Raw genomic sequence first — 22,397 nt, forward strand, 5'->3', positions numbered from 1 at the left:
GAAGTTCAACAAGTTTCCAAGTATAGTTCCTATGTAATGCCTCAATTTCTTTTTGCATTGCTGTCATCCACATAGAAGCGTCTGGATTGCACATAGCCTCCATAAAAGTTGTTGGCTCTCCATCTTCTGTCAAAAGACAATATGCACCATAGTTTGTCAAAACATAATTTGAGTACCATGATGGTATTCTTCTTTGTCGAGTGGATTGACAAACTTTTATGTCATTGGCCTCTGCTTCTTGTTCTTCATATTATGGTTCTGCTTCAGAAAGATCACCTTTTCTGCATTTTTTATCTATTTAAACAGTGGTTATCTCTTTAATAGTACTTTCATTTTCGTGTTCTTTTTGAAATTCATCTTCTGAAAATATCACATCTCTACTGACAACTACCTTACGAGCGGTGGGATCCCACAGGCGATACCCTTTAACTCCTTCATCATAACCCAAGAATATACATTTTCTAGACTTTGGTTCCAGCTTTGTTCTTTTCTGGAAATTGTACATCACGTACACAGGATAACCAAATATATGTAAAGAAGAATAATTAGGTGGCTTACCTTGCTACATTTCCATTAGTATCTTCAACCCAATTGCAGTTGATGGTGACTGATTTATCACATCACATGAGGTTTTAACAGCTTCTGCCCAAAAAGACTTGGCTAAACTTGCAATTTGCAACATAGCTTGTGCTCTTTCTAGGAGAATCCTATTCATTCGCTCTGCTACACCATTTTGGTGAGGCGTATATGCAACTGTGAATTGCCGTTGAATACCTGCTTGCCTGCAAAATGTTAGAAAATCACCATCAACATATTCTCTTCCATTATCTGTCCTTAAACACTTGATCTTCTTTCTAGATTCAAGTTCTAATTTTGCTTTGAACTATTTGAACGTCGCAAACACGTCTGACTTCTTCTTGATCGGGTATACCCATAGCCTCCTAGAGTAATCATCAATAAATGATACAAGATATTTTGCTCCTCCTAGGGACATCTCTGGTAACTCCCATACATTAGAGTGAATCAACTCCAATATGTGCTTCTTTCGAGCAATTGATCTACCAAACATCAATCTATGTTACTTGCTTGTAACACAGTGCTTACAAAATGGTAAGTTTACCGATTTGAGCCTGGTAATGAGATTACGTTCCACAAAAATCTTCAAGCCTCGTTCTGACATGTGGCCCAGTTTACGATGCCATGTTATTGTCATTTCTTCTTGGCTTGCTAAAGTAACTAATGCCTCTACCTCTTGTAAATTATCTCCCACAAGTATGTATAGATTTACTGCAATCTTTTCTACTTTTATTACCACAAGAGCTCCTTTAACAACTTTTAAGATCCCACCTTCAATATGGGTCTTACAACCAAGTTCATCCAATTGCCCAATCGATAACAAATTCTTCTTCAAGCCTTTCATGTGTCTTACCCCTTGAAGTGAACAAATAGAAGCATCAAATATTTTTATTTTGACAGTACCCATTCCAATAATTTCTAAGGTATGAGCGTTTCCCATAAACATCGATCCTTCCGAAACAGGTTCATATGTACAAAACCAATCACGATGAGGAGTCATGTGCCAGGTTGCTTCTGAATCAACAATCCAAACATCAGTGAGTTGTTTGCTGTCTTTAGAACCAATTGTTGTTTCGCCATACAGGATTTCTCCATCATTAGAGGTGCTCGCAACACATCCTTGAAAACTTGATCCTTCTTGAACCTTTTCTATACTCTTCTTATTCCAACAGTCTTTCTTGAAGTGCCCTCTCTTTCCACAATTGTAGCATTTGACCTGCTTCTTACTTTGTGACTTTGGTCTACTTTGACTCTCACTAGAACCACGCTCTATTGATCTCCCTCTTGTCATCAACAAATTCTCTGCTTGTTTTGAGCTCTCTAATCTATCTTCCTTATTCTTGCACCTAGATTCTTTTTCAAGAACCGTAGTAGCCATGTCATCAAAAGAAAGATAATCAGTCAAAATATAATTAGTTAAGTTAATGATAAGCTGATCATATGAATCTGGTAGATTTTGAAGTAAGAGCTCTGTATGTTCGTTTTCTGCTATAGTATATTCCAACGATGAGAGTTGAGAAAATATCGTATTTAGATTATTGATGTGATCTGTTGCCGATGTGGACTCACTCATTCGAAGAGTATAACGTCTTCTCTTCAAGAATATCTTGTTGTGAAATGACTTGACTTCATATAATTTGGTGAGAGCATCCCAAATTTTCTTTGCTGTCTTTTTCTCTATTACACTTGATAAAACTGAGTCAGTTAGTGCCAAGTGTAAGTTTGCAACAGTATTGTTATTCATCTCCTCCCATGTTTCATCTGAAATTTCAGTGGGTCTACCTTCAATTGCTGCCACGCAATTGTCTTTTCTCATAATGATTTTTATCTTCAATTTCCATTTGAAAAAATTACTCCCGCTGAATTATAGAATTTCATACTTTGCCGCCATTTTTTTATGTAGTAACTTGCAGCGAAAGAAAAAAAGATCAATCAGCAACCTTTGCCTCTGATACCACTATTAGTTACCAGACAAATGACACAGTAAAATATAGAGATGAAAAATTAAATTTTTTTATAAAATATGAAAACAATTGAATAACTTTCTTTGAGAATTACAACTTCTCTCTATCACAAAAAAACTACAATAACATTTTCATCGACTAGTTCTTATTGATTCTTGGAGAATGAAGCACTTGATGTTAGTATAATATATACTTACTGCTTTGATATATCTGTTACATATCAGATATCTGTTAATCTTCCCAAAGATTGTTTTGCCTTTTTTCTTGCTTGACCTGTTACTCTTATGAATGCAGGTATGCCAGAAATGACTGCTTATGCTGGTTTCTTTGAAGTTGGGCTTCCTAAGAAAGTGATAAGTTTTGTTTATGCATCCTATGGTGCAGTTGGTCAACTTGTTGACCAATTTGTGAAATTAACCGGTTGCTATGTTGTTGGAAGTGCTGAAAGTAAAGACAGGGTATTATTCATTTTATCTTATACATGACTTCGTATATGGTAAAGGATAAGTCTAGTTAAGACAATAATAAAAATCAGCCAATTCAACAACTAGCCAACATGGATTTTATTAACCCATTTTTATCAAGTACATGAAGTCTACTTAGTCAAATGAACATATCGCTTTTTATGTCTCAGAATCAAATGTTACGCTTGTCAATGTATGTTAATGCTTCAAGATTGTTTACAAGTAATCATATTTTGTATCAACGGCTCTAACCCCCAATGTTGTAAAGGATATGATTGGGAAGACCTGAAATAAATCCATTCATTTTAAAACGGGTGGATTCTGATATAATTATACTACAGCCACAAAAGAGTTAACTAATTTAGTTTCTTTTAGTTATCTTCGTAGATAATTGAAAATTATTAGATGATTATTTAGTTAAATTTATTAAATTATTTAATAATTCTTAAATATTAACTTTACCTAAACACAACTGTATATGAGTTTTCACTAAGTTGTTTAGGCTAAATTCTAATGTTTAGCGACAAAATCAGAAAATCTTTTTGATAAATCAAGCCTTCATTAGGTAAAAATTTCTTATATGTAGTTTTCATTTGTAAAAGATGAGAAGCAAGATATGTATGTTTTTTCATATTACTGTTATTGAATGTGCATGTTGTTTTAATGACTGTGTTTCTTTGAGGTAAAACAAGGAAAAGAAAATAAAAGAAAAAGCAAAGACTAAACTTGAAAATAAACCTTCAAAATAATTCTTTTATTCTAAAATATTTTTAAAATTGATTTAACTTAAAATAAATTGAACTAGAAATACATTGTTATGTTTGGATTAATTATGTAAAATACGAATGGATTTAACTCAAAAAGTAATAATTTAATTTAATTTTACAATTTTATTTTTTATTATCACAATTTTCTATGGCTGCCAATAACCACCATATCTGAACTTTTGTGCCACCGTTATCATTTATAGTTGACTTTCTACCACCTAGTCTCTTCTTCTTTTCAAACTCTTCTTTTATATTAATATTTTTTTAAACATCAAATTATTTTAATTGTAACCAAATTTTAAAAATAAAAATATTTCAGACAAATGTTAAAGCAAATTCGTTATAAATCAATTTAATTTCTATTTTTATCTATTTCAAACCAAAAAAAAAATACACCCTTGAACATTTATAATATCAACTTGATACTACAAAGAAATGTAACACTAATTTAGAAGATACACGTGATATTTTTTTATTCTTTTAAAAAATAAAAATTTAAACTAAGCAACTTAATTTTTTGGATCAATCTCCTTTAAAATTTAAGAAGGAAGAGCAGAAATTTCTTTTTATGTATATTCGTTTTATGTTAAATGATATAATATACAAAAAAAATATTAACTATTTATAAATACTAAGTGAGTGGAAATAATAAAAATATAATTTTTATAATAAATATATAAATATATTAAATAATTTTAATAAATATTAATTAATTTTAATATATTCTAACAAAAGTAATAATATTATTTTAAGTCATTATTGTTACATTCTAAATTATAATTAAATACTAAAATTAATTAAGTTAACTAACAAAAAATTTATTCTCTAATTTTTTTATAAATAATAAAAATTATAAATTTAAAATAATAAAAAATATTATTTTATTACTTGTGTGACAGGTTTGTACTAAAGATATTAATGAAACAAAATAGAGATGGGAGATGTCTCTCTGCTTTCCATCCTTATCTCCAGATTTACTCTTTATTTTTATCTCTGCTTCTTACTGTGGAGAAAATATTATTTCCCATCTCTATTTTACACAGGATTTCATATTTCATAATTATTAATTTTTATAGAAGTAGAGTTGAAAGTATCTATCTTATAAAAAATAAGATTTTATACAAAAAAATTTAAGGTGATTTCTTTTAAAATAATAAAGTGAAGTGTCACGGTGAGTTAGAGCATAGAGCAATGGACGAGATATGAGAGACACACAGTAAAAAGAAAGAATTGTGAAAAAGAAATGCCATGCGAGGAGTAATAATAGAGTAAGACGGGAGAATAGCGAAAAGATAACTATAAAGAGGTTGAATAGAGTATGAATAATTTTAAGAATTTATAAATTGAAGAATGATTATACAAATAAAAGTTAAAAATTTTGAGTTTATATATATATATATATATGACATGTGAAATTATTAAATATATATTAAAAATAATTAAATAAATTTATAAATTTTAGAAATTAGCGAAACTATAGAGAAATTTTCAGTAAAAATTCAGGTGCAATCGACTTCATGTGAAGTTGATAATTGAGTCAACTTTACATGAAATTAATGGTTAAAAGTTATTAAATAAAAATTTAATCAAATCACTCAAATTATCAAACGATTCTTAATTATCAATTTTACGTAAAGTCAACTACAACTAATTTTTTTAGGATGATTTTCACTTGGATCCCGCGCCTATCTATCGGGAATATTGTCCCCGTTTTCATTTTCGGAAAAAAAAATTCTCCGTAGTCAAATGTTGATTCAAGACGGTCCATAGAAATTTCCACGTCCCAAAAAGTTGTCATCCCTAATCTTAAAAATCAGTCTTGATAAGCAAACCATTATTTTTCTCTAAAAATAAAAATAAAAATAAGAACAATATATTCACTGGAGTGACCGAGTGACTTGCAATGGAAAACCGGTGACTCGAACATGCAAATATTCATTTAACATTCCAATTTCCCTTCTTCTCTTTCGCCACATTATCTGTGGCCTTCGTTTTCGGAATGGCGGAAGTCAGGAACAAGCAAGTGGTTCTCAAGGATTATGTGAGTGGTTTCCCCAAGGAATCGGACATGCACATTATTGAAGGCACTGTCACCTTGAAGCTTCCAGAAGCTTCCAGTGAAGTCCTTCTCATCAAGAACCTGTATTTGTCATGTGATCCTTACATGCGAATCCTCATGACCGAGGGTGCTTCTTCCTATACCCCTGGCTCTGTAAGTCACTCTATGAAAATAAGTTAATCACACAAAATATGAAATCAGATTAGGTTTTGAATTGTAAATTGTCTGTTAAAAATTTTGGTAGTTAAATTGAGTTTTACCTATTTGCTGGAAAAATACTGTTTGAATGCTGAGGGTTTTAATGAGAATTGAGAATACGAAGGAAGCTATTGCTGTATTTTGCAGAATTGAGTTGCGTATTTTTTGCTTTATGGAATCCATGGTTTTGCAATTGGATGCACTTTTAAAAAAATTATTACTATTGAGACAATATTTTATTATTTATTCTGTTATATAATAAGTTCATCTGGTCTAGTCAAATTTGTCACGTTCCTAAATCCTAATATTAGGGTTTTATTAATAAAACTCCTACAAAAGTTAAAGTATGACAGAACGCAGGGTGCAGTTAATAGGAAATGATTCATTCTCCCTCAACTCAGGTTAAAGAGTAAAGTAAAATTGATCATGAAAAATTGGTCCCTAATCATCTAGGTACCTGATGTGTCAAGTGCTGTCTAAACCCAGAACAAGGACCGCTTAGACCAGTTACTTAGATGATTGTGAGGTTTTATCCTTTAGACAAATGGTCAGGATAGGAAAGGGCATTTATCTTATTTTAGATATGAAAAATTTTAAAACTCTATAAGCCAAGGAAGAATTAGTCTACGGTAAAGTATTATATAATCCATGAACTCATATTTATGTGGGTACATATTGTTGATAATTGTTCTTGCAGCCATTGACAGGATATGGTGTAGGTAGAGTCCTAGAATCTGGGCACCTGGATTATAAGAAAGGCGATTTAGTGTGGGGAATTACAAAATGGGAAGAGTACAGCTTGGTCTCTTCAGATCAAACACTTTTCAAAATTCAGCACACTGATGTTCCGCTTTCCTATTATACTGGAATTCTTGGTATGTGTATGTAGTCTTCTGCCATTTCATTTTATATAATAATTCTTAGTGAAAATGACGAGCTTGATGCATGTTAGCATGATTTGCAACCCACATTTTATGAAGTTTTAATGTGATATATTGAAAGTTTATTTTATATTTTTCACTTAGTTGCACAATTTACCTTAGGTAAACTATCTAAAAATGGATATGTCACTTTCAGAGTTGTTAGCATGATATGTGCATATTCGACTGCTGAGAATGGGATCTTACCAATGTTTTCCCAGTGAAAATAAAACTTCAGTGGTGACTCCATTTAACCATTTAGTTTTTTATTTTTTCTTGCCATTCCCGTTGAGACCCTGGTTGTGACACATGAATTCTGTTTCCCAGGGGTGGTTATTTGCTTGTTTGCTTCCTATTTTCTTCTATTTTCTTCCTATTTTTTGTATGTGCCACATCGAACTCTTAATGACTCTGCTTAAAACATGTTAATGACATTGGACTTTATTTAATTCTCCTTAGTTACATGTTTTCTCTTGTTTTATTCTGCCATTTCACCCATATCGTTTTCTTCTTTGAATAGGTATGCCTGGAATGACAGCCTATGTTGGTTTTTTTGAATTATGCTCTCCCAAGAAAGGAGAGAAAGTTTTTGTTTCAGCCGCTTCTGGTGCAGTTGGTCAACTTGTTGGGCAGTTTGCTAAATTGGCCGGTTGTTATGTCGTTGGAAGTGCCGGAAGCAAAGAGAAGGTATTCTCCTATAATCTAATTATTGGTGCTAGCATAGCATAAGCAATAAATCAGTGCCATTCATTGATTCCTTTCCTTATACTCTTAAGGATGCTACTGATTCTGTTAGCTTAATTGTTATTGCTGGAATACTTTTGCCAATTTCCAAGCATAACCTGTTTTCTTTCATAACTACAAATCACTTCCATCAGTGGAAACTTTTGAAGAATGTGGCATACTTATAAGATTTTGTAACATTCTAGGTGAATTTGCACTAAACTTTTTAAAATCATATATGCTCATACTGTAATTAAAAATATCAAATATCGATAGGTGCACTCTGATGTGGTTTATATTTCAAACAAGAAAAACAAATGTAACACCATACCAATTTTCGGATCGACTTAAAGGAGTAGGATTGCCATTGAATGAAATCCATTCAATTTACTCTGTTACCAATCTCTTTAAATTTGAAATGTATGTTTCTTGCGAACAGGTGGATCTATTGAAGAATAAATTAGGATTCGATGAAGCTTTTAACTACAAAGAAGAGTCGGATCTCAATGCTGTGCTGAAAAGGTCAGTGCTTAAAGTCCAATGATGAAGTGTTAGTTTGATTTGTTTGTTGCCATAAAAATGTTAGTTTGTGCAATTTCCGTTGATCAAACATCACTTTACAAATCAGATGCTTTCCCGAAGGCATCGACATTTACTTCGAGAATGTTGGCGGAAAGACACTTGATGCCGTACTACTGAATATGAGACTTCTGTTAGTGTAGTTAGTCTCTAGAAACTACCTGTGCCAGCTCAGCAGGAATTAGTTACAGCTGTTAGACTCTCAACTAATTTGTTGTTACACTCTCACACACTCTACACCTCACTCTGCTTGTATAAATAACTAGCTTACACTGACTCTGAATACACTTTTCAGTTCTGTTTTCAATGCAACTCCTCTCTTCTACTCTTGTTTCTCTTGCTCTGTGATTCTCACTCAACCGTAAGCTACTGATACCTAACATGGTATCAGAGCTTTCTGGTTCAAGATCCATGGAACACTCAACATCTTCCGCTTCGCAAAACCAAGGAAATCAAGCTTCAAGACTTCAATCAACAACAATGGCGTCTATTGCTAATTTTCCAGCAACGATCAAGCTGGATGAAGATAACTACAAAGCCTGGAAGCGTCAAGCATTAGCGTGCATAAAAGCAAACAGACTTCAGCACCATGTGACTTCTCTATCGATTCCAAGAAAATTCAACTCCGATCAAGACAGAATTGAAGGAAAGATATCACAAGAATTCGAAGAGTGGGAACAGCGTGATGAATGCTTAGTTGCTTGGATGCTCTCTGCCATGAATGAAACCTTTGTAAACAAAGCTGTGGAATACGAATATGCACATGAAATCTGGACAGCACTGGATGAATACTTCACAGCCAGGCTCAGATCTAAGGTCAGAATGCTAAAGGCTCAGCTCAAGATGATCAAGAAACAAGGAACACCTGCAATCGAGTATATTTTCAAGATCAATAAAGTAACCAACTCTCTAGCTGCTCTCGGTACTCCACTGTCAAAAGAAGAACACATTGAAGCTGCTCTACAAGGTTTGGATGAAGAATTTAGTGCTTTCATTACCATGGTTAACTCTAGGTTAGATCACATGACAATTAGTGAATTTGAGTCACAACTGCTCGCTCAAGAAGAAGTAAATGAAAGATTCCGAAAACCCGATCTAATGATGATTCAAGCTAATCTTGCTAACAAAGACCAAGGGGCAAGCAAAGGTAAAGGTGATTATTCAACAGAAGAGTCCTATGAAAACTATAGAAGCTATGGTAGAGGGCAATCCGGCAGAAGAGGAAGAGGAAGAAGCTTTAGAGGGGGCAGGTCATGGTGGCAAGGAAATCGACCTCAGTGTCAACTGTGTGGCAGGATTGGACATACAGTTTGGGAATGCTTCCACAGGTTCAATCAGAATTACCAGAACCCCCAAATGCAAACTTCCAACAATGGCCCTTCTCCACCCACTGTTGGCTTCCATCAACAACCTGAAAATTCCAGCCACACCAATCAAGGCCCTCCTCAAGCCCTGCTTGCTTCCAACAGCTCTGACCAGGGGTGGTATCCGGACTCAGGAGCTTCCCATCATATCACCTTTGACCAAATGAACCTGATCAACAGCTCGGCATATGAAGGACCTGACCAGGTATTCGGAGGTAATGGTAAAGGTATGTGTATTTCTAATATTGGGAGTTCTATTATGCATGCATCTATATCCAAAAAGTTTTTCAAACTCCAGAATTTGCTTCATGTACCATCTATCTCAAAGAACCTTGTCAGTGTCTCTAAATTTGCCCTTGATAACTGCGTATTTTTGAATTCTGGCCTTACCTATGTAATGTCAAATGCCAGGAATCCAAGAAGATCCTGCTCCAAGGCAAACTTAGCAATGGTCTATATAGATTTGAGAATATACAAATCTCAAGACCAATCAAACAGCCTAATAAAGCTCAAGTACTAGTAGCTGAACAGAAAAAGAATGTGTATCCAACCCCTGCAAAAACAGAAAACAAAAGGCAACAAAAAGGAGTAACAATAAAGACTCCAAAGCAAGAAAAGCCAGACAAAAACACATGCAAAGAAAAACCAGATAGCAATAAATGTAGTAGCAGCATTAGATGCACCAGAAGTGTGCCTAGAAAAATTGATTTTTTTAGTGACTCCTGTGTAAGTTCAATTGACAGCAATGAATATAATGCAGTTAGTAATTGCAATACCAGTAATTGTGTGCCCTTTAGTAATACTGTTGTGATTTTTGATGACTCTACTAATGCAAATTCTGATGTAATTGTGCACCCTGACATTGACACTAAAAATAAGTTCTGTGCTCTACTCACCCAGCCTACTACCCTCACCAATGACAATGCCTTTTTTTGTGTCAATAACAGTCCCAACAGTATCCAAAAACACTCCCAAACCAGTGCCTCTAATACACAGAATGTCAGCCAAACCAGCAACTCTACCCTCCTAAAAGAAAGCCAAATCTCCAACCTCTCCTTATCCATTCCCACAAACCATATCACCACAAAATGCACCAAACCTCACCCCTGCCCTGTCACCTTTGAAGCAAAAGATACAAGCCGAACCAGCAACCTTGCTCTCTCACATGACAGCCAGACCAGCAACCCTTCTTCACTAGCCTCATTGTCAAAATCCATCCCCCCAGCCACGCTCGACCTCTGGCATAAAAGACTTGGCCACCCCTCTAACCATGTCATAAAAGCCATCCTCAGCAGCCACCAAATTCCTTTTTGCACCACTAAAACCACTTCACCTTGCCATTCCTGCATCATCAGCAAAATTCACCAGCTCCCTTTCTCTCCCTCTCAATCCAAGTACACACAGCCCTTAGAATTAGTCTTTTCAGACCTCTGGGGCCCCTCCCCACAACCCAGCAAGTCTGGCTTCCGCTATTATGTCTGTTTCATTGATGCCTACAGCCGGTACACCTGCACCTACTTACTACACACCAAGAATCAAACCTTCACAGCCTTTCTCCAGTATAAAACCCTGATGGAAAACCAAACAGGCAACACTATCAAAGCCCTCCAAACTGACCATGGTGGGGAATACCTCTCCAATACTTTCTCACAGTACCTAAGCAGCCAAGGAATTCATCATAGACTTACCTGCCCTCACACACACCAACAAAATGGGTGTGTAGAACGCAAGCACCGCCACCTCACTGAAACAGCTCTCACCCTTCTCTCCCAAGCCTCTCTGCCCCTTTCCTTCTGGGATGAAGCAATCCTAACCTCCACCTACCTAATCAACAGACTCCCCACCCCTGTCCTGAACTTTAAATCCCCCCTAGAAGTCCTCTTCAACATCATACCAACCTATACCCTATTAAAACCCTTTGGCTGTGCATGCTATCCCTGGCTTCGACCCTATAATAAGCACAAATTTGACCACAGATCAACTAAATGCATATTTCTAGGCTACGCTCCCAACCATAGAGGCTATAAGTGTCTATCCCCTTCAGGAAAAATCTATACTGCCAGAAATGTTGTCTTCTGTGAACACGAATTTTCTTATCCAGTCCTCTTCCCAAACCCTTCCCAACCTGCCCGTACCCAACCCTCAAACAATACCCCCCCAGCTACCTATACCTTTCATCCTCCCTACCCAAACATGCATCATAGGCCTCTCACTAATAGCAATAACATGTCTTTATCATTACCTTCTATACCTGTTACAGCCCCTAATAATGCTGAACCAGATGTTGGCAGTGCTAACAGTGCAGATTCCCTTGAGAATATTCCATTGCAGGTGGTGACTGATTCGATTCTGCAGCCTTCCAATGCTGCATCTCAACCCACACCTTCGCAGCATCCCAGCTCTGCTCGTGCTGGCACAGCTAACCAAAACAAACACCACATGCAAACCAGGAGCAAAAGTGGAATTTTCAAACCTAAGGTACTCAATACAGTAGTGGACTCAGCGTCAACCTTACTTGATACCCTGCCCAAGTCAGTCTCCGAAGCACTTGCTACGCCGCATTGGAGAAGAGCCATGGAGGAGGAATACTCAGCCCTGATCAAGAATGACACTTGGCAGCTGGTTGACCTGCCCCAGCACTCTGAACCCATAGGATGTAAATGGGTTTTCAGAATAAAGAAACACCCTGATGACACAATCCAGAAATACAAGGCACGGCTTGTCGCCAAGGGCTTCCACCAACGCCAAGGAATTGATTATGACCAGATCTTCAGCCCCGTCGTGCGCCCTGCTACAGTTCGAGTCATGCTAAGTGTGGCTCTCGCCAAAAGATGGAAAATTCACCAGTTCGACTTTAATAATGCATTTCTCAATGGGGATCTTCACGAGATGGTCTACATGCAGCAACCAGAAGGGTTCAAGGCCCCAAACTGCCTCCAAGTCTGTAAGCTCCAGAAATCTCTGTATGGACTCAAACAGGCACCCAGAGCTTGGTTCACAAAACTCAGCACTGCACTTCGACAATTTGGCTTCACAAGCACTCAATCTGATGTCTCTCTATTCACCAAATTCACATCATCCTCAGCCACATACATCCTTGTGTATGTAGATGATATTCTTGTGACTGGCAACTCTGAGTCTGATATCAAGGCACTAGTGACTGAACTCCACAGTACCTTTGCCTTAAAAGAGTTGGGAGAAATGAACTACTTCCTTGGCATTGAGGTTGCAAAAACCCCTGGCGATACAGTAACTCTCAAACAAACAAAGTATGTTAAGGACCTTTTGAAACGGGCAGACATGATCCATGCAAAACCTGTACCTACCCCCATGACCTCCTCCCTAAAGCTATCTGCCTTTGGAGATGGCTCCTTTAGCAATCCCACTCTGTTTCGGTCAATAGTTGGTGGTCTGCAGTATGCGACGATTACAAGGCCTGAGATCTCCTTCTCAGTGAATAAAGTAGCTCAGTTTCTTCATAACCCTCTTGAGTCCCACTGGAAAGCTGTAAAACGAATTCTCAGGTACTTGGCAGGCACCACAGAGTATGGCCTCAGGTTCAGCAAGTTCACAAACTTCAGGATCTATGGCTTTTGCGACTCTGATTGGGCCAGTGATGTTGATGATCGCAAGTCAACAAATGGGTATGGCATTTACCTTGGCTCAAACTTGGTCTCATGGGCTAGCAAAAAAGCAAACTGCAGTGTCCAAGAGCAGCACTGAAGCTGAGTTTCGAGGAATTGCAGATGCTGTGACCGAAATCATTTGGCTTCAAAACCTTCTCAGTGAAATAAGAATTGTATGCTCGGCAAAACCTGTGGTATACTGCGACAATCAAAGTGCAGTCATGCTCTCTGCCAACCCAATTATGCACAACAAGTCCAAACACTTTGCTCTCAACCAGTCCTTTGTTCGAGATTATGTAACCAGAAAAGAAATATTTGTTCAACACATCCCAGCTCAAGATCAACTGGCTGACACCCTAACCAAACCTCTCTCAGCTACAACCTTTGACAGATTCAGAAAACTACTAAGAGTCTTCAATACAGAGTCTTCATAGGCCCTTGTTTTGAGGGGGCATGTTAGTGTAGTTAGTCTCTAGAAACTACCTGTGCCAGCTCAGCAGGAATTAGTTACAGCTGTTAGACTCTCAACTAATTTGTTGTTACACTCTCACACACTCTACACCTCACTCTGCTTGTATAAATAACTAGCTTACACTGACTCTGAATACACTTTTCAGTTCTGTTTTCAATGCAACTCCTCTCTTCTACTCTTGTTTCTCTTGCTCTGTGATTCTCACTCAACCGTAAGCTACTGATACCTAACAACTTCATGGCCGCATATCTGTCTGTGGAATGATCTCTCAATATAATCTTACTCAACAAGAAGGTGTAACAAATTTGGCGAATATGATATTTAAGCGCATTCGAATGCAAGGTTTCATAGTTAGTGATTCCTATAACCTTTATCCCAAATTCTTGGAGTTTCTTCTGCCACATATCAGAGAAGGGAAAGTTATGTACGTGGAAGACATAGCTGAGGGTCTTGAGAATGGACCTGCTGCACTGGTTGGCCTTTATAGTGGTCGCAATTTTGGAAAACAAGTTCTTGTTGTTTCTCGTGAATGAAAGCTTGTGCTTTTGGCATAGCTTGTTTTTTCATCATCATTTTGTTCACTTATTACTTTTTTTCTCTGGAATGTGGTTTAATTTTCGTTCTACATGGCCTGTGTAGTTGACGGGTACGTATTTTATTCCTAATGATTGAAAAACCTTAAGAAAATATTCCTTTAACATCTAATTTATATTAATTTTATACTTTTACTTTCAACGTTTAAAATAAGTTTTAATATGTCTTCAACAGTTTAAAATTAGGGTTAAGTATGATTTTGTTCTATAAGGTATAGGCTGAAATTTTTTTTCGTTCCGAATTTTTTTTCGCATACAAAATGTTTCTAAGATTTAACTTGGTCTTAAAATCGTCCTTACGTTAGGGATCAAAATCATAAGGAGGTGGCGGCGAGGCGGATTGTAAACAACTTCTTCTTCTTCTTCCCTCCTTCTTCTTCTTCTTTTCCTTCTTCACATGAGTAGAAATATTCTTTTTCTCTTATTATTATTATTTTTTATTTTATAATTTTTTTGTTATAGATAATTTGGTCTAAAATTTTAATATTTAAATAAAAAAGACGATTTTAAAACTTAGTTTTAAATCTTAGAGATGATTTCATATGTAAAAAATGTTGGGGATGAAAATTTTTTTTAACCTATACGTTAAAGACCAAAATCGTATTTAACCCTTAAAATTATCTCTAATTAAAAAATTTATAATATATTTTGTTATTATTTTTGGTTCATGTTTTAAAATTATCTTTGATTAAACTTTTATTAAAATTATCCTACGTGATATTTTTTTATAATTGTCAAACGAAACTCTACTCATCTAGAGAACAGAATGCCGAGCCAAATCCGAGAACCTAAAAGAGATTACAAACAAAGCAACAAACCAAATGAAAATTTAGGCCTTGAATTAAACCATGATCCCAGCTATACTAGACTCTAGGGGTGTTTATGGTCCGGCCGGCTCTGAAGATCCGACTCGGTTTCGAATTTTTTAGGGGCTAATTTGGTGTGATTTTACCGGATTTAGATATGTGTAAGGGTCTCAAAAATAGACTAGGTTATTATTTCGGGTCAGGTTTGGACCATAGTTCGGGCCACCCAAACTCGGCCCGATGGCCCAGTCATCATACATAATTAATATTGTGTTATTAGTGATAGATGATGGCTATTCTTATGTGGAATTTAAGTATTGTAAACTTTAATATTTTGTTTTATTAGTTATTATAAGACTATAAGTTAATGTTTTATGTTTAAAATGCATAAGACTTTAGACTAATACATAATATTGTGTTATTTGTATTGATTTAAATATTTGGTATTATTAGACATTATTAGTATTGATTGTGGTTATGTTTTATTTTAGAAAAGGGATGGTTCTTGTTATATTTTTTTAAGTGAAGTTGATAAGCGGTGGAAACTCAGGTGCAGTCGACTTTACGTGAAGTTAATAAGCAGTTAGATGATTTGACCGATCTAGCTAAAATTTCATCTAAGGGCTCTCAATTATTAATTTCACTTGAAGTCGACTGTAGCTGAGTTTTCACTTTTTCGATCCCACATTAAGAAAAACCCAAATAACATTGGGCAATAATTCTTCACCAAAAAATTGTGACCATAAAAATTCTTCAACCAAATCAACAAGGACGAGAGGATAAAGAGAATGTGGATCAAAATTAGCAACGGCCAAAACTTATTGTCTCTATAACTTCTTCTATGCCATTTGATCTCTACGTACGTCAATTGTGATTGCAGCAAGTTTAAGAGATTATGGCACAAGTGAGGAACAAGCAAGTGCTTCTGAAGAACTATGTCACTGGTTTCCCAAAGGAAAGTGACATGGAGATTGTGGAAGGTAGCATAACATTGAAGGTTCCAGAAGGTTCTAGTGATGTTGTGTTGCTCAAGAATCTCTACTTATCATGTGATCCGTACATGCGGCTCCTCATGTACAAGGATACTCCTGTGTCTTTGGGATTTCACTATTCTCCTGACTCCGTAAGTTGTTATTAAACCATTCTTCCATCTTAGTCTATAACAATAATAAAGACGTCTCACGGTTTACAAATTCAGTCTAACAAAATACACAAATTCAATTGTAATTTTAGGGGAGTGGATCCTCTCCAGTGAATATAGTGCAATCTCTCACCTTTGATTTTAATAGTGGGATCAGAAATAAATAAAAGAGAGAGTGTGGTGAATGGTTAGATTAAACACTGCACACCATCCAGTTTATTCACTGGAGAGGATCCACTCCCCTAAAATTACAATTGAATTTGTGTATTCTGTTAAGCTGAATTTGTGAACCGTGAGATGTCTTTATTGTTGTCATGGGTTAAGGTGAAAGAGTGGTTTAATAGTTGTCATAATAACATTTTACTTTTTATTTATTTGAGCTTTGAGTTTTTTTTTTCCTAAATTAAAGTTTTTTGCGGTATTGATATACCGTCTCTGTTTAAATATAAGTATATAACAAAATTCTACTATAATTTACTGCTTGCATATTAGAAATTAGTTACTCGTATAAAAATATGGAATATATTCACATGTGTATATTTATAAATGAGATACAAATTATAATTATAGCTACGTTTATGTTCATAAAGAATTTTTAACAACAATTCATGTTAAAAAAAATAATTTTAATATATTGATAATAAAAAATATTTTTATACAATTTCTCAATTAAAATCATTCTTTAGAGTATAAAAATTATACATATCTTCTTTCTTTGGAGCATATTTGTATCTACAACTAAACAAATTTGTGTGTCTAATATCTCTATATTTTGTGGGTCTAATAGTGGTTAGCTCACTAGTCCATTTAAGCAAGTGTTGGGGGTTCGAATTTCGCCTTGTGCATGCAGCAACCCATTGGCTAGCGGCAAACCCTTAAATGAAGCTCAGTACCGCGGCGGATTAGTCCTTAACCTGTCGGGTTAGAGTATACCATGGGAAACAAAAAAAAAAAAGACAATATATATGAACATATTTGAATGACAATTATTGAATGTAACTATTGACAGATTAAATGCATTCAATAATTGCATTTAATCTGTCAATAATTACATTCGCATCCATTTGAACACCTAAGTAATTGTTGGTTTCCTATTCAACTCTAATTATGCCTACAATTTAAAATTATATAACATATATAAATTGTGTTTTTAATTGTTCATTATCTTTCTAAAGCAAATAATAAATGGTTACATCACTTATCAAATTTTGCATTGATAGCATGTGAATTGTAATATTGTTGCAGCCATTGACGGCATTCGGTGTAAGTAAAGTGGTTGAATCTGGAGATCCAAACTATAAGAAAGATGATTTAGTGTGGGGGGTTACTAAATGGGAGGAATACAGTTTGGTCCCTTCAGCTCAAATACTATTCAAGATTGACCACACTGATGTTCCACTTTCTTACTATACTGGAATTTTGGGTATGTGCTCATCAATTATTTAATTTTTGTGACGCAGTCAACTTCACGTGAAGTCGATAATTGAAAGCCGTTAAATAATTTGATTGATTCAACTAAATTTTTATCTAATAACTCTCAATTATTAGTTTCATATGAAGTTAACTGCACTTTCTACTTTTAATTTTAGATCAAATTATAACCGTCATTATTAAAGAGTGAATTTTTTTAATAGGTATTTTTCATGTTTTAATTAAAAACACTCTTAAATCTAACAAGTAAAACAAAAATTATATGATTTAAAATATTAAATACATTAAAAGATTTAATATACTTGCTCATTTCAAGCTTTGAAACCTTCCTCAAGCAAATCACAGCCTAATAATAAAACTGTATGGTGTTTTATAACAGAATAGTCAAAATTTTTATTAATACAAAAAATTATATTTTTATTTTCTATGATTTTATTTTTAATTATATAATTTATGGAATTTAATTATAAATATAAATTAAATTTGATTATATTGTTTACAAAGTTTGATTATAAATGAAAATATATTAATCTATATTTCGATTTATAATTATCTTTAACCAATTAACTAAATAGTTGATTACCTGAATGATGCTGATTTTTTGTGTCTGTATAACATGATTAAAACTTCTTAATCTATCATTAATAAAAGATGATATGTATCCATACTAAATTCACTTAATATCATTGAATTTGTTGTTTGAACACACAGGTATGCCGGGAATTACAGCTTATGGTGGTTTCTTTGAATTAGGGTGTCCTAAGAAAGGAGAGAAAGTTTTTGTTTCAGCTGCCTCTGGTGCAGTTGGTCAACTTGTTGGCCAATTTGCTAAGTTGACTGGATGCTATGTTGTTGGAAGTGCTGGAAGTCAAGAAAAGGTATTACCCTAATTATTATTTTTCGATTTAATTATTTTGTTGGTTTCTATAGTTTTATCGAATTTTCAATTAAGTCTTTATATTTTTTTCTTTTCAATTAGGTCTTATACCATATTAGATTTTACAACTAACTCCCTATCGTGACAAAAATATTGAAACTAATGAAATATTCTGTTAAATTATATAGAATATTCAGTCAAGTATTAGACATATTCGTTTTGCTTAACGGAATATTCCGTTAATTCCAGCGTTTTTATCACAGTAGGGACTTAATTATAAAATCTAATATAGTGTAGAGATTCAATCGAAAAAAAAATTATAAGGACCTAATTCAAAATTTAGTAAAATTATAAGGATTGATAGAGTAATTAAACCTTATTTTCATGTGTGCCAAAAAAATTAAAAGTTTCATTACTCTATTAACATTAGTCTCTATAATTTTACAAAATTTATAATTAGATATCTATATTTTTCTTTTAATTAGATTTTTACATAACTTTTAATTTTGTAATTAAATCTTTGCCAGTATAAAACATGTTAGAATTAACAGAATAATTTTCACAAATTGAAGATACTCATAATTAAAAATCTAATTAGATCTTTGATCATATATTTTCTGTGATAAATGTTTTATTAATTTTAATATTTTTTTACACGAAAAGAACTTAATTTCAAAGTTAAAAGCATTGTAAGGATCCAATTAAAAGAAAAAAAAAGTATAAAGACTTATTTATAAATTTGGTAAAACTATAGAGACCAATAGAGTAATTAAACCAAAATTAAATTTAATGATTTACTTTGTGTTAGATTTTCGTTAATTATTAAAGGTGTTTTCACTAGATGTATATCTTTTTCTATTTGATTTGGATCTTGATTTAAATATATCTATGTAAAGATGTATTTGTTTTACAAAAATACTGAGTATACAACCAAAAAAAACCCATAGACACTACAAGAAAATAGAGTTATTTTAATATTTTTTAATACTATAATTAAATGTCAAAATTAATATATATTTTTGATAAATATCACAAATGTCAAATTTTTTATGTTTACTTGATGAATAATTTGACCGTAGAAAATTACTCCTCAATTTTGACACTCATTTGTTTTTAATTTACTCCACTATTTTTTTTCTTCTTTGGCTCTGTTAATTTTGATATCACACTGCTCTCAGTTTAAGATTATACTACTCATTCTTTATCTTTAAAATCTCAATTTATTCTTTAGTTTTAAGATCTCATCTCATTTTTTGTTAAAATTTTTTGTTGAGAATATTTTATAGTCAATAAGTGTCAAAATAAATAGTATTTTTGACAATTAATAAGTATCACAGAAAATATGTTCTCAAAATTTTCTAACAAATTATTTTTGACAACCAATATTTATTAAAATAAGATTTAAATTTTTTTCACAATCACTTATATGTTAAAAATACTATTTTTGACAAAATTTTTATTAACATATTTTCATAGTTAAAATAATGTCAAAATTTATTTTTTTGACAAATTTTAATTATTTTTTACACATTATAACCCTAAAAAATAATGTATATTGTTGTAGTGAGAAAAATGTAATCTAAATCATTAGTAATACTTCTGTTTTTGTTAAATTATTTCAAAATATGAGTGCTTCATTTTGAGAAACATAATTAGTCTTAGTTTTTAGTTGAATGCATTTAATTTCTCCTACACACCTAGGTGGATATATTGAAGAATAAATTAGGATTTGACGAAGCCTTTAACTACAAAGAAGAATCAAATCTCGATGCTGCTTTAAAAAGGTTAGTACGTGAATACTAAAAAATTAGATTATAAATATGAATGTAGTTTGAATGTTTGATTATATTTCAGATACTTCCCCGAAGGCATTGACATATACTTTGAAAACGTGGGGGGTAAGACACTTGATGCTGTGCTATTGAACATGAGATCTCATGGTCGCATACCGGTATGTGGAATGATTTCACAGTATAATCTCAGTCAAGCAGAAGGTGTAACGAATATGGCATATCTCATATATAAGGAGATTAAGATGCAAGGTTTTATTGTATCTCAATTCTATCCCCTTTATCCTAAATTCTTGGAGTTTATTCTGCCTCATATTAGAGAAGGGAAGATTGCATATGTGGAAGACATAGTTGAAGGTCTTGAGAGTGGCCCTGCAGCCTTAGTTGGCCTTTTCAGTGGTCAAAATTTCGGTAAAAAAGTTCTCGCCATTGCCCCTCAATAATTTCAGATATCTTTAGAAGAGAAAAATTGTTGTTACCAAAAACTACAAAGGGATTCTTTTGAATATAATTATTAGCTTTCTTTTTCACTTGATTTTATTCTATATATACTATATTTAGAGCTGGCAATTCATACCCTATATGTGGATACCCAACTCGGTTCAACCTGTTTGGATAGGGTACGGGTATAGATTTAGGGTGTACCCTACCCTACCCTACCCTACCCACTTAATTTAGGGTTTATATAATACATATTTTATAAAAATCTCTCTATATAGTAAAGGAAGTGAGAGTTGAACCCACAACTATTTTTATGTAATGACTTATAATAAGTGAACAACCACTAAACTAGTTAGTTAATTTAGTAACTTAGAGCATTAGTTTTTTATTTTTTATATTATTAATACATATAAAATTTGAAATAATTGAATTTTATATTTACTTTGAAAAAATTTGATATTTCTACAGGTAGGATAGGATAAGATAGGATTTAGAATTTTAGAGTGCGGGTAGGATTCGAATAAGGTAGGATAGAATTTTAATAAAATTTTCAACTCGTTGATAAAATTAAGTAGAATCCAAACCCTACCTTACCCTACCTATTACCAATCCTAACTATATCAAAGTCAATACAATTTTTACCTAAATATTAAATTATGTCACCATGATGATTCTAATGCCCAAACATTAACAGGGAGACACTTATATATATATATATATATATATATATATATATATATATATATATATATATATATATATATATATATATAAATTATAAATTATCTTTTTGAAAATTTTTAATATGTTTATATTATACAGAGTATTTTACATAATTTTTATTAATAACTAAAATACACATTACTTATAAACTCATTTTAAATATATCGTATAAAAAATAAAATTAGACATATCAATACATAATTATATTTAGATGTATCCAGATATATTTTTATTTTTAAAGACATAATTAGATATTAAAAATTTCACATATCGGACGAATCTCGAATAAATGTGGTGCATTATTTCATAGCTAAGCTATGATCCATTCATTAATTCCGTTCGTCCACAGCTCGTCAAACGTAAGCAGTTACGTCTTTGTTTGATCACCGTAAGTAGGGTCCGAACTGAGTCAAATTTGGTTCACGGCTTAACTCGTTAATAATTGAAAGGTTGGCAAGGCAAGGGCTCCTAGACAAGTACATTTCGGCCCGGAGGCAACGAGAAGCAGAAAGAGAAAGCAGGCAAAAACAGGTCGAAACCCCCCCCCCCATCCAAGGGAATTATTAACTACATTTCAGGTGGTTTTGCAGGTGGAGGAACTACAACCTCGGCCCGAAAAAGGAATTACAGAACCATGCTGACAATGGAAGGATCCCGGCCAGAAAAACAAACGTCAATACCAAACTCTCACATCAACTTCAGCGCGGCCGATTTCAAAACAAACTGTCCGAACTTAGATGATCCGGTTGTCATTTCACTTTACATGAGGGAATTAACAGTAAGGAAGGTCCTACTCGACCCTGGAAGCAGTGCCGATGTCTTGTTCTACTCAACCTTCAAAAAGATGCACTTCAGCGACAAAGCACTGCAGCCATCACCCGGA

The 22,397-nt window shown here is 33.7% G+C and overlaps 1 protein-coding gene across 1 annotated transcript; it reads left to right on the plus strand.

Annotated features, from left to right (window-relative positions):
• The first annotated feature begins 7,481 nt into the window (after positions 1 to 7,481).
• On the plus strand, positions 7,482 to 20,880 carry LOC130961291 (2-alkenal reductase (NADP(+)-dependent)-like). Its single transcript, XM_057887067.1, has 7 exons — positions 7,482 to 7,635; positions 8,111 to 8,193; positions 15,992 to 16,234; positions 17,498 to 17,675; positions 18,395 to 18,561; positions 20,262 to 20,344; positions 20,415 to 20,880. The coding sequence occupies exons 3-7, from the start codon at positions 16,007 to 16,009 to the stop codon at positions 20,791 to 20,793; spliced, it is 1,035 nt and encodes a 344-aa protein (XP_057743050.1). The 5' UTR covers positions 7,482 to 7,635; positions 8,111 to 8,193; positions 15,992 to 16,006; the 3' UTR covers positions 20,794 to 20,880.
• Positions 20,881 to 22,397: the final 1,517 nt, after the last annotated feature.

This window comes from Arachis stenosperma, chromosome 2, assembly GCF_014773155.1.
Source record: "Arachis stenosperma cultivar V10309 chromosome 2, arast.V10309.gnm1.PFL2, whole genome shotgun sequence".
Lineage (NCBI taxonomy): Eukaryota > Viridiplantae > Streptophyta > Magnoliopsida > Fabales > Fabaceae > Arachis > Arachis stenosperma.